We start from the raw sequence: 14,137 nt of genomic DNA, 5'->3' as shown, positions 1-14,137 counted from the left end.
CCTGTGTGTAGGAAAAACTAAGCAGGATCAGAGCAGCAAAGTAGAGGCTTCCTGTGTGATCCCAATCCCGTTCATGACAACCCATGGCTCAGGACCTGGATGTATGGATACACTGAGAAGCTGCAGCAGCACAAAATCAGGCTGTTACCTTATCAGCGCTATCTGTGCATCTCCCCACCCTGCTGTAAAGTTAAGTAATTCAAAGTTGCGTGTTCCTCTTTCCAGGAGCAGATAAGCAACTTTGCATTCACCAGAGGAAGGCTCAGTCACTGCCTAATTCTAATCCTCCAGAGAAGATGATTTAAGTAAACTCACACTCAGCTCCCTTCCTCCCTCCAGAGTAGGTTGCCACCTTATCCCTGCAATGCCTTGGGCTCAGAAACATTACAAAATGAGCAAATCAGAGGTTATAGATTTGGAACAAGTTCCAAGCTATCTTCTGAAAGTCCTCACTTCAATAAAATGACATAAACCAGGAGCATTTATAGCAGCGCAAGGGAAAAAAAGCAAACACCATGCTAGTACAATTCATTTAATCCATCTACAACAAAAGATGAAAAGAGATGGGATGTTTCACAAACTAAGTTTGTAAAAACAGAGGCCTGAGCAAAACCCGCTAATCAGTTTGTCACACTAACATGGAAGTAACTGGTAAGAACTCAATTCTGACTCATTTCCTGGAAGACTTAGCGTGCAATATTTGTGTGCAACCTCAGCAGGTAAAGTGGCATCTTGCAGCGCAGCATTAATGTTAGTGATCCTAAAGCTGTTTGGGTACAGGGGTACAAGCCAGCACAGACTTGCTCACACTCTTAACACTTGAAAAATCATGTTCTATTTGTGAAAACACTCTAAGTATGCTTGAAATTGAAGTATGCGATACTGGGTAGACGGAAGGAAAGTCATTTTAGGTCTCTAATGTCCTGTTGCTGCCCAGCACAGCGAGGATTTGGGTATGACCAAGCAAATGTTCTCACCCTGGGACAAGAACGTAAGCGAACAAGTGTGTGGTTTCAACAAAGCAACAATTATCACTGCAAGGACAAGGTATTTTCCTGTGTCCTGCTTCTTATCACGTCTGCCTGAGAGCCTTCTCCCTTATCAGAGCTTCAGGAAGCGTTTGCCCTCAGCTGAGCACATCACTAGAGCGAAAGAAGTAAGAACTTCCGCAGGCTTAAGGAGGGATAAACAAATGATTTTACACACAAATATGTACTGAGGGACTTGGTTTCCAAAACTGTTTCTGATACCTTAACATTTTCAAGTCTTACCGATAACATTTGTTAAAAACACTCAGCTGTATCTTAAGTAAATAACACGAAAAACACAGGAAGTGAAAATAAAGAGCAGCAAATTGGAGAGTATTTTATGTTAGTAACCAGCTTTTATATACAGCAACCAGTTACCGATCCTCTGCCTCTTTCGAGAGCATACTCCTTTATTTTAGCAAGCCAAGTTACACAACGGTAAATTAATACAGATCAAATACATGCCTGCAATTACAGTGCACATTTTTTTATTGGCATATCGAAGTTCAACCATTACAACTGTATTTTCTTTTCAGTACCAGCAGCAGCTGTCCTCACTTCCACTGCTTCAACTACACAGGAGCAAGAATTCTCCTAGAAAAAGCGTAATATTTTCAAAGAACACTTAAGTCACTTAGACCAGAGATTCCCAAACAGTTTTGACCGCAGACTTGCAGCAATCTTCCATGTTTCTTCTACACCACAATGGCCTTCTTCCAAACTTTTGGCTAAGCACAGGAATGGATACAAGAACTGTTCCCAAGAGTTGCAGCAGAGGCACACCAACCACAGCTTGGGAATCACTCATGTGGGCACCTAAATCCCACTGGCAGCATATGGTGGAATTTAAACACTCGTCACACAAGCACTTTTGACAATGTTACCCAGGGACCGCAGGCCACATCAGTGGGTTCTGCGCACTGTTTGCAACTGAGCTGAAGGCAACACCTGTAACTAGCTTCAGATAAAAAAACCAGCCTGCTTCTGTTCAGTGGTGAGGTCCAGAGACAGACGAACAGCCAGAGTTTAGGTAGGAGTTCACGTTCCCGCAAGTGCTTTCACACACAATATTCCCCTTATTATTTCCTGTGAGGGTGGGGAGGCCCTGGCTCAGGCTGCCCAGAGATACCGTGTCTGCCCATTCCCTGGAGGTGTTCAAGGCCGGGTAGGATGGGGCTGGAGCCCCTGATCCAGTGGGAGGTGTCCCTGCCCATGGCAGGGGGTGGAACTGGATAGGCTTTAAGGTCGCTTCTAACCCAACCCATCCTATGATCCTTGTCAGACAGTGAATCACCTGCACACGTGAAAAGCGAAAGCTTAGAAAGCCGAATATTTTTCCACTCCATAGAGTAACCAAGTATTTCACTCAGAGACATTTCAAGTCCTAGCATGGAGGTGTTATTCTTTCCACACACCCAACATGAACAGAGAACAGCTTCTTTAACAGCCGAGAAACGCTAACAGGTGCCTGTAAAACTGCGCTACCTTGAACACTAAGAGGGATCTAAAGATGCAGGTCTGGAGCAAGCGTTTTGGGGAACAAAAACTAGCATGAAGCAAGACTGTTTCTTCATTCTCCCCATGCTCCCCAAGGCTGGGCCTGCCGGCGCCTCTGTGGGCTGAACAGGCATCTTCCCTTGTCCTTCCTCCTCTATGCCCCCTCTGCTGTGGTCGTGCCGCTTCCTCTTCGTGACTGCGTTTGCTCCATGTATCTTAGGGGAAGGCGAGAGGTCGAGCAGGCACTTCCATGTGCACCGCAGCCCCTTGGGTTTTCTGCTGCCGTTGCCTCCCCCAGACCTAGGGCAGATTTTTTTCTTCTCCAGTTTCCTGTTTGCTGGACAAAAAGTGGTTTTCCACTGTAGAGGCTGAGCCTTGCAAAAACATTAACGGCAAAGGATGGGTTTAATCACAGCTTTGCCTCTTCCAGTTATATTGACACAATTAGTTAAATTAATTCAAGTTAAAGGCTTACAGCACATAATATACTTCAGGTCTAAAATGCCTTTCTTACCTCAAGGCAATTTTAATATAGATCTACCACTTCTGGCTGAAATATTCCCTTTTCCCCCAGTATCTCTCCTAGCCACCGGACACAGGATAATTATGCTCCTCATACAGACCAAGGTGATGGCTCCACTGGATGATTCAGTTACAATATTGTGCTCACATGCTGTAATTTGACAAGCAGACAACTCTCGCCCCTGTACAGCTTTCTGTTGAAACCCTGCGACAAACACCACTCTACAAGGAACTAAGGGCTGTAAGACAAGACAATCGGCTACAAAACCTTCCCTTCTCTGAAGTTATTGTGCATATTTCTTATATATGACTGAATTTTCAACGACAGTGTCGTACTTGTGACTTCAGTTACACTAGTGGACGCTGAGTTTTCACAACGTTCAGCCTCCCTAAGAAAGATCCTTTATGGGAGGCTCAGGCAAATACAGCCACGCCTCCACCTCAGCCCCAAACCAAAACCAAGCAGAACATGCCTCAACAGATTCCATCACAACACACTTTGGAGAAAATGCTTTATTTCATAAAATCAGCCCCAAACTGGCTAAAATTACCCATGGAATGGCTTGGGTTGGAAGAGACCTTAAAGCCCATCCAGTTCCACTACCCTGCCATGGGCAGGGACACCTCCCACTGGATCAGGGTGCTCAAAGCCTCATCCAACCTGGCAATAAAGATTCAAGAGGGTGAAAAGAACTCAAATCAGAGGAGCTATGTTACTGTAAACCCCCCCTTCCCGAAACTCTCTCTGCATGGCAACTTGGCTGTTTAAAGGGCATGACCCAAACACACAGCTCACACTGAGAAATGCAATCTCACTCCACTGGAGTAATAACCAGAGAGCATTTTTTAAACAGTATTTCTGTTTATTCTACTGGAAAAAGCATTACAGAGGATGTGGGAGTGTCTGACAGCCCTAAACTCATTGACTGGAGGTCAGCAACTCCTAGAGCAGACGGCACAGTTTCTAACAACTTCTGCCCTCTCAGCACTGCAGAACAAACCCGTTCGCCCAGGACACGGCACAGCCACCACTTCCTTTCTGCAGAAAGTTTGTGTTTATTTGATGAAAGAACTACAAATTGGTGGCTTGGAAAGGAGATGATTACTCAGTTAACCTGAAAGAAACCCCACTCTACCCTCTGTCCTGTCACTCACCGCTGCTGCAGAAAGCTTGCCTTAACTCACAGCCCCAGGAGGCTCCTGGGGAATCGCAGCCTTGTGTCTCCGGTGGTTCCCCATGTGAGCTCATGACACACAGAGCTGCAAGCACACCCTAACTGTTCCACTTGTTGAACAATTAATGCTTGCTTTTCTGTCAATCACACCTCCACAACCCTACCGATGCATAAAACTTCTTCCAGGACATGAGATCACGTTGAATGTTCCGAGGTTAAAAAAAGATTTTAATCTAATTTTGCAGCTGAAGGACAAAAAGAGAAAGAAGCTAGAATGACAGAATTCCTACTTCCTCGTCTCTTTATTGCAGAATACTATCCACTTACTAAGGGCCACAGCAAGAAATTATAACTAAAGAAAAAAAAGCTTCCAACCTTCTCACTTCTGGGGCTACTGAGGAATTACACACCACCAACTGATGTCTGGGTGACGGGGTCAGCATCCACTGCAGGAAAACGCAAGCTCCAGTACTTAAGGAAAGGAGCCCCACACTTCCTGGGTCTTGCAAACTGCTGAACATTATTTTTTCTCCATAAATACTTTACATCTTACAATTTGATATTTTGAACATTGAAGAGCTAGAAAAAAAATCAGCTCTTTCAATCAGTCTCCAACAAACAAACTGCACCTTTTTGAAACCACAAAGATGTGAGGTTATCATACAACCCAGGCTGTTCAGAACCACGCAGAAATGAGCAGTTTGACCCAATTTCAGCAGAACTGCACCCTACATCACACCAGCACAAAGTCCTCTGCATGTTCAAACAAAACCCCAGCCTGTGCATAAAAGCTCTAAGTGAAAATGCTTGAGGTGATTCCAAGATGTCTTTTATAACTCCGACAGCTTCAGCGTCCCCTACACAGTGATCGGGTTTAAAAATAGCAGCAGCGGAATTACTTTCAACAAAACTAGCAACACAGGAAGCGAATGAAATTCCATTTAACTACTGCTGGCGCAAGAGCAGCCACCTTCGAGCTATGCTGAGCCCTGCTCTCTTATACACTTTCACAAGACAACCAATACAGCAAAGCAGACAGTTTAGAATCAGCAAATTAATTGCTTGCACTGTTAAATTTTGCAGCATCAACTAACGTTACATTGATTTTGTAGACTCAGCTCAGCACCCTTTGGGAAATGGGAAGCACACACATAATATGTTTATCACCTCTTCTTAACATGAGGTTCAGCTCCAAACATACTTTTCTATTTAAAGAACCACAGGCTTCACTGTTTCATTCTTTGTAGAGCGATAAAACCAGCTGGATATTTCTGTAACTGCAAGGCTTCCCTTACTGGAACAGCAAAATAGAAACAAGAACATTTAAACCACAGGTGTTTCTGTCCATTCTTTGTCTAATCCCAGTTCCATTAAATACCCTCGATGGCAGGCTTGGATAGCCTGAGCGCAGGGAAGCACTACTGACTCCCCTGTGGAGAAACTCGTCTGTGTTGGAAGCTGGAGACCATCATGCCGGGTGAAGGATGCAGCTCCCGCACAGAACAGAGCTGAACCGCTGTGATCTTGGACATTATACCTGCGCCAGTCCCCACGAAGCCAAACCAAAAGTGATTGCAAGTGCTGCATTCGTCTTTTATTCTGTTTAATACCCGCAACAAACCTGCGTACAACAGTCGCAACTGCTGTGAAGCTTCCCCTCGACTCTGTCCCTCTCACCTTTTTACCAATTAATTATGGCTATATACTCCTATCGTGAGTGCCTGACCTGAGCCAGAAAGGACACCATGGTCCAGTATGCTGACCAGAAGCATCAACCTACTGACCACTAAAGGATCGGGACTTATTATTCTAGTGTTTTATTTTTAACAAGACAGATTTTTTTCAATGTTAAGAGGGTAAAAATCCACTTGCTTTTTCTGGATTTACATACTACAGAAAGCACTTTAATGAGAATAATTCATTTAGCATGACTAATGGTCTTCAACGAGCTCAGCATGTACTCAGAGAACTGACAAGATAAAGGATCACCTCTCACATAGGTAACAGATTCTTTTACCAGATTCAAGGGACTACACAGCAAAACACTGCTCAGTGCAACATTACCCATTATACTTATATTTGGGGTCTCTGCACTGAAGTCAAAATTTATATTGCAATGGCTATTTGCTGCAGGTAAAGGGAAAAACAAAGCACAAAACCTTTGTTTCCAAATCAAGGAAGACTCCTTATGTCACGCTTGATCTTCAACCTGTCCTGGGTATCAGGACACCACCGGGGGATGCCTTGGCAAAAGGATCTGCAAGTGCTATTACTTCATTCCCCGCTTGCATCCTGTCAAAATAAATACTAAACCCAAGATATTTTGCTTCAGATGAACTCCAGTACAACAAACAATTCTGGCATATGTTTGCTGTTCAAGCTTCAGATTCTGGGATTGAGCTCAAGGAAGGACTTGCCCAGCCCATACCCGTCCTGGTGAGCGATTTGGAAACGCATCCCCATTCTTCCCAACTTACCATGACCACCTTATCCTCCACAGTAATTTCAGTCCCTTCCACAGTGACATACCTGAGCCAGCTGTGAGCCCCACACATCTGAATACCATCAATTCCCCTTCCAGAGACAGAAACTGGGCAAAGCCAACTTCACAGACTGACACCACAGAAGGTTTTGTTTCAAACTGTCAGGAAGCAGCTGCCGTGATTTTATTCAGTGCCTTTATCAAGAAGAGTTTTTTTCAACATTATCTTACAGTTGAGAAAAGTTTTTATGCACCAAAACACAATCCATATTCTGGCTCAAAGGCCCATGACTGCAGACTTCTGCAGCTCAAAAGAAACCCAAAACACGGCAACTTGGCCCTTAGCACACAAGCCAAGCACTCAAGAAATAAATTAGGGCTGCCAAGAAGTGGTAACATTTTTGCCAGCACCAAGAAATCTATCCCCATTTCAAATGATAATCACTACAAATGAAAGAACACGCTTGCAGTTCCACCCACAACCTCACATCTACCGTTAGTAGAGTATACGGTCTATAACTTTATGGGCACTGAGAGCAAAGAATAATAAAAATCTCATTTCCTCATTACACGATAATCCAAAAGCTTACATTCACCCATAAAGGGATTTTCAAGACAGCGATCCCATTTTTGATGGAAAGAAAGCTAAAATAGCTGCAAGCTTATGCCAATTATCCGAGTGCTACTTAAGTTTCACGGCTATCACCTAAACTAGCAATTTAAAGCCAAATCAAAATGAAATAATTCACATTCTTCTCCCCAACAACATTTAAATGATAATGACTTTCTTCTTGGGCAATAAGCAGTTATTTAGTGTTCATATGCTGGAGCCTGGCAAGGAAACCTTTCTTGTGGGCAGCTTTGGAGCCCGTTCTTTTCTTTACGATGTTCTAATTTAAATGCAGATGTAGACTTCACACTAGTGGGTTTTGTTAAAAAAAAAAAAAAACACAACTCTAGGCTGTATTAGAAGGAAGTGACAGAAGGAGAACTCGCACGCACCATGAACCGTTTCAGTTCCACATTCTACACTCTCGTTTGCTGGCCAGGAGTGTGTGCAAGTACTCTGAAAGAGGAGATCAGAGCACTAACCTCCCTCTCCCCTTGAGCGCTTTTCTCCTTCACAGCTTGGCACAGTGTTTTCCAACTTTTTTCTCTTTAAAATCCCATTTTCCCCCCACCCCAGTCATTCTTCATGCATTTCCTTTCCCTTTAGAAATCTGCATGGTCATTTCCAGTAGACATTAAATATTGGTAGCTTTTTCCTGTCTAAATTAGTAGTTCTTCACGTTGGAGCAGGAGAAGAATACAAAATCCTGCTGAGCCAGCATCCCATAAAGCTATTGTTCAAAAGACAACGGTTAAATATGGAATGTTTTCCCAAACCTTTTATCTAACTCAATGTTATATGGAGAAAGTTTATGATTCTCCCTGCCTAATCTACTCCACAGTTTTGTTAGTTTTGGTAACTGGCCCTGTTAACTGTTTGTTTTCCAAAGCACACAAACTAACTAGGAAAATAACTCAGCTGTTTCCTAAACATCCAGTCCCCATCCTGAGAAATTCCTGCTCCCCAGCCTTTCACCTCGCTCCCACTCTCCAGCTGACACAAAGACATTCTCACACGGAAACATTTGTAGTGGTGTGAATTTCTTTAGAAACTACAGTTTCTGAATTTTCGCTCCTCAGAGACTGTTTTTGCAGAAGCAGTGAATTTGATTCACGGGTGAAAAACAGACTCTTCAGCCTAATCATAGAACCATAGAATTGTTCGGTTGGAAAAGGCTTTTGAGATCATTGAGTCCAACCCTACCTGTCCACTGCTAAACCATCTCTGAGCACCTCATCTACCCAGCTTTTAAACCCCTCCAAGGATGGGGACTCCACCACTGCCCTCGGCAACTGTTCCAGTGCCTGAGAACCCTTTCAGTGAAGAAATTTTTACTGATGTCTAAACTGAACCTGCCCTGGTGCAACTTGAGGCCATCCCCTCTCGTCCTATCGCCCACCACTCGGGAGAATGAGACCAACACCCACCTCGCTCCAACCTCCTTTCAGGTTGTTGTAGGCAGTGATGAGGTCTCCCCTCAGCCTCCCTTTCTCCAGGCTGAACAATCCCAGTTCCCTCAGCCGCCTCTCATAAGGCTCGTTCTCCAGTTCATCCTTTCCCAACAACAACTCCTCTCCCTGTCTCCTGATCATCAATCTATTCTTCTGTCCTGCCATGTGAAGGAGAATCTATTTACACAACTGCAAAAAAGATGCTGCAGTGAGTTATTTATGTAGGGGGGGAGAGCTGATGAGCAACAGCTCCTCTGTGCACGGAAGAGCTCTGCAGAAGTAAAAGCTTTCTGCAACAGAGACAAGAAAAGTACTCCAACAGAACCACTCAGCCTCTAAATTACACTGTAATCAAGAGCTCCGGGAAGTCCAGGGTGTTCAGAGTAGCTGTGGCATTAATGACACTATCGATGGGACCATCACATTGCAGGAATAAAATAGGTACGTTTAACCAGTTTTTGTTACCACTGGTTAAAAAGTAAACTCAAGAAGTTTACACTATCTGCAGGGTCACATATTTACTGCTGTGGGCAGTGCAGCAGCCACTGGGTGCGAAGCAGGGGCACCTTTCCTCCCGCGCACAGTGTTAAAGTACCCTTCACTGCACTGTTTCACTACACAGGCTACGAACTTCACCTCAGAGTGTTGCGTTCATAACAATTGAAGTGAAAAGTCTTAAAATGCCTTTTGAATTAGAAAGCCCCGTGGACCAAAGCACCATGGAGCTACAAAGAATAGGAGCCAACAGCTTTAGAAACGTCCATAGCCTCAAGAATACCTGCAGCACAGCCAAGTAATTACTGACTGCCTTACCTTGAGCTTCCTGCAAGCATATGGTAAAATATCCATCACAATTAACTCCTGAAATACTGATTCCAATATCAAAGCCTGCATACATTCCCCTTTCATTTTAACACAGATATATAATCTCTTCGAAGGGACCAACTTACCTACTAACAAGGACAACCCAGATAAGCCCCTAAGCTGTCAAAACTCAGAGAAGCAATATAGGATCTCCACTACAAACCCCACACCTACTCAGGAGTCCCCAAGTTGAACCTGATCCACTTGCTAAAGCTCAGCCTTTAAACAGTAACCAGAAGCTACTCCGTATACCTATTAAGTCAAGAAACGCATACATGGCTTTCAAAGCACCCTCGACAGCATTAATTTTTAAACAACTATGGAAATGAGCTAAAGCAGAATTTAAACAACACCCTTAGAGCTCTCCTAAAAAGAGAAGCGAGTTTTCGTCAAAAAAATCACCATATGAGTTTATGCAAGAGGCAAACAAATCCATCTGAGCGACTACACACGAAAACCACAATGTTGAGGAGACAAAACAGCCGTTACAGTCCTACAGAAAAAAAGGAAGCCATTGAGCGTTCACAGCATTGGACATCACGCTCATTGCGGTGTTTGCCACAGCAGGGGGATGCTTTTAGCGCAACGACGGTTACACTGTGACACAGGAGAGCTGCAGGCACTTCTAACAGCTCTACAGCTGCGATGAGTTTAAAGCTGAAGGAACAAACACTCACCCACATCCGTAAGCACGACGAGTGTTAACAACGTCCTTCTCAAACCCTGTGCTCAGCATCCCTGCTCCTCTACTACAGTTTGAGAGGAAGAGAATCCATCGTGTTCTCTTGACAAACACACCTTCCAACGTTCAGTAGGCCAGTGCAGTCTTATTTTGTACTACTGAACGTTAAACTGCCTGCCTTACAGCAACCCCCTACTCCTCCACTGTCCTTTGAGAGGGAGACAATCCATCAAGGCATGCATTCTCTTTACAAATACACCTTCCAACGTTCAGCATGCAACTCCGATCTTATTTTGTATTACTGGATGTTAAACTGCCTGCCTTGCAGCAAACCTCAAACACCATCCAGATCATACTGATCATACTCCCAGGCTGCTCCATGCTAGCTGACACACATCTCCCAGCTATTACCAACTCTCAAAGCAGCATAAGAAGCTACAAGACACTATGCTTTCCACAGCTGTGCTTAGTCTGCTTTGGAGGAATGCACTAGAGCAGCTCTACAATGTTTGAGAGGAAATACACAAAGAGTAATTTAGAAATCACAAAGTAGCAAGGTGATCCTCAAGCGATCCAGACAATTCTGATTCTACAAGCTAAGAGACTTCAGTAATTTCTAATTACTCGTCTGTTTGCTCACAAACACCTGCACAGCCCCCACACTGGCCATGCAAATGTGAGGACAGTGCATTTGCTCTACGTCAAGAGGCAGTTGGGGGAGGAAAAGAAGAGCATGCACAACAGGAAACAGAACGAATGCTAAATCTGGAAGACAGGAAGAAAGAAGCTTCAAGGACAACAGGGAAAAAAGTCGGAAAAAAGTCAAGACAAAACAATTATTCAGCACACTGGATTGGATTTTTAAAGACATGTCTTTTAAAAGACACTGCAAACCTACTGGCTGCAAACTCGCATGAGATCAAGAGCAAACCAGATTTTTTTTCTCTATACATACAGACACACACACTGCCCTGAGTTCATTCCCAGTGAACATCAGATTGGGTTATATCCTTTGCTTTACAGGCTGCTGACAACCTTCCGGAAAGCTTCCCCCACACTCTACATATTTGAACCCATTAATTCTTACAAAAGAAAGCATGAATATTTTCTTCTACTCGTAAAAAGGCAAGAAAACATCTTAACTTCTCATGCTCGTGTTTACAGCTCTCGCCACGGCTGCTGCCCTGGCAAGCTGTCTATGGTGCAATTAGCAGTTCCCCAAAGATGCCCGTCACCTCGGTGAGAAGGGAAGCCTCTACCAGAGCCCTGTTCTTGCTGTTCACATCGATCGATTCAGATTTCCCCCGCCCCCTGTTGTCAATTAGTTTGACTACAAACTGCCTGGGATGATAAACTCTCTGGAATTACCTCTTCTCACTCGAAAAAACAAGGGACTGGAGGCAAGATGTTCGACTTGCGATTGACACAGACATTTACTGATCAGATGTTCTGTATTTATGATGGATGAATCCTGTTAACCAGAGCAAATATCTCAGAAGGGTTTCACGCACCTACTTCTGGAGGCAGCAGTAAGCAGTCTAGAAAGTAACATCTACTTTCTTACATGGGACCAACACACAAAACCATTTAAGACAACTGCTACTTAAAATATTTCCATAGCGACACACTGCACTGTAAAAATCAGTCTGGAATGATAATCCATGTTGTTAAATCTCAAGGGATGACACAAAGTGTCCCGTTCTAGCAGAAGACCTAGAGATTCATATTAGTCAATTAAAAAAATTATTCACAGTAAAAAGTGCCTAACACACTCATTTTGATCTGAGTGACGGCTAAAAAAAATCCAGTTTTCCAAACAGCGCCAGGCTAATGAACTATTTTCTCCCCATATCTGTTATAGCCATTATCTTCTAGAACACTTAATTCCTAGCTAGCAGCATCTCCCAAACCCCGCAAGGAGCCAACTGTGCCTATACTAACCCCCTTCTACAAGGGCAGGGAGAGGGGTGGGAAGCAGGTAACATTACATCAACTTCTGTGTTGCACATCGCATTGAACCCAGTTCCTGAAGGTCTCATCTCACACAGAAATGCTGCTACACAATCCAGAAAGAAACTTCCATTTCTTAATTCATCCACCGTTGCCAGTGAAAAACAACACAGCACTAACAAAGCCTCCTGCAGACCCTGTCACAGCCTTTTGTCTGAGTTCAGCATTACAGTATATGCCACATGGAGTTCAGTATCACACCAGAAACATGTGCCAGCACTTCTCCACCCGCCCCCAAGTAATTCAAGCAAGGAGTTGCCAGGGCGTTAACCACAGATTGTCCCCAGAGCAATTCTCTTCAGCCACTGGGTGGTTTTCACGTTTTTTCCACTGTTTTGTCATCTTTTTCTATTCAGCACCAACTCCACAAAATGAGTTCCGAGTTACAAATGCACGCTTGTGCATCTTTGTCTGTTAGACCTGCTGCCAGCAGTTAGACAAATACTAAAGATTTACCTTTCCCAGAGCTTTATTCTGCTCTTAAATCACCTTGACTCTACTTTCCTTAAAGCAGCACCTCTTCGGGTACAGCCTAATGCTCATCAAATTCATCCTATTGTGTTCAAGACAGCCCTATATTCAGGTACAACTACAGTTTCCATCCCCACCTCTCCTTCTCAATAAGTGCTGTTCACCTTGAAGGTGTCCCTTGATCTCAGCTACACCTTCGAACAAAAGAGTTCATAAGTGTGGCACCTGATCCACCCTCCATAGGAAGTTTCCAATGTATGGAAATTATGAGCGTTTAATAAAACGTGTTATTCCCACAAAATAAGGCCACTCCCTCCCCATCTCTGGAACCACTGGACAGTTCCTGCTTCCTGAAAAAAAGGAAAAGTTCTGAAAAGGCTAAAGACCAATTACAAGTTTCAGTCAGGATGACTGGTTCGCTACATAACAGAATCACAGAACACAGTCCTTCAGTTGGAAGGGACCCACAAGGATCATCGAGTCCAACTCCTACAAATATTCTACTGTTTCCTAAAATTGCCAGAAACATCATTCTGAACCTCACCATCCTCTCTCACGAAGCACCTGAGAATGCAGGGACTGCAAAACCTTTTCACAGCAGATTGTTGTTATATTAAGCTGAACTACACAACAGCTACACAGGCTCTGAACACTTACTCTGTTCTCAGATTCCAATGTTCCCAAGTATAGTTTACTTTCAACTTGACACTTAGACTACATCTCTTTGAAGTCTGTTTTCACGTACAGACAACATCAGCCAGCAGACATTTGTCCAAGCTCGTGTTCACTGAGGCGAATTTATACCATAAATAACTGAAACCATTCCTCCCTGTTACCTCGGCTGAGAGTTCTCCTCGTACATCCGCTCTTTCCCTTCCTTGAAGAGGCTGATGGTCTGCTTGGTTTTCTTCATCAAATTCTCCATGAACACGCGGAAATACTCATTTTCTCCTAGTGTCTCCATCTTCCCCTCGTAGCGCGACAGGATGGTTCGTAGGTGCTGGTAGGTGTCAGGTAGCAGGTCAAGGATGTAGGGTGGGCTGTTCTTCAACGCCAGTTTTGGGTTCTGGCACAAACGAACCACCTGTGTTAATGACAAAACATCAGTTTGAAAACTTAAAACCATACGTAGTCATCAGTAAACACAATTCTTATTTACATAAAACCTCAACAAACCTCATTTGCTGCTCAAGTCCACTGGGAACCCAAGCACCATAAATGAATATAGTTTATGGACTGAAGGGCACGTGGACTGACAACTCTCAACACACACATGATTGTGTTTACAGGGCAGCGTTTCACTCTGCCCACTTTCAAAAATGACACTCGAGAAAATGCAACATGG

At 43.9% G+C, this 14,137-nt stretch overlaps 1 protein-coding gene across 1 annotated transcript in view; it reads right to left on the bottom strand.

The window, feature by feature from the left end:
• The window catches only part of CBL (Cbl proto-oncogene), a 45,020-nt gene that overhangs the window by 23,096 nt on the left and 7,787 nt on the right, over positions 1 to 14,137 (bottom strand). Inside the window, exon 2 of the mRNA XM_054087051.1 lies at positions 13,629 to 13,876. Coding sequence (XP_053943026.1) covers positions 13,629 to 13,876 — 248 coding nt within the window. The remainder of the gene's footprint in view (positions 1 to 13,628; positions 13,877 to 14,137) is intronic.

This window comes from Cuculus canorus, chromosome 23 (assembly GCF_017976375.1).
Source record: "Cuculus canorus isolate bCucCan1 chromosome 23, bCucCan1.pri, whole genome shotgun sequence".
Taxonomy (NCBI): domain Eukaryota; kingdom Metazoa; phylum Chordata; class Aves; order Cuculiformes; family Cuculidae; genus Cuculus; species Cuculus canorus.
This window is presented reverse-complemented; position numbering and strand designations above follow the sequence as displayed.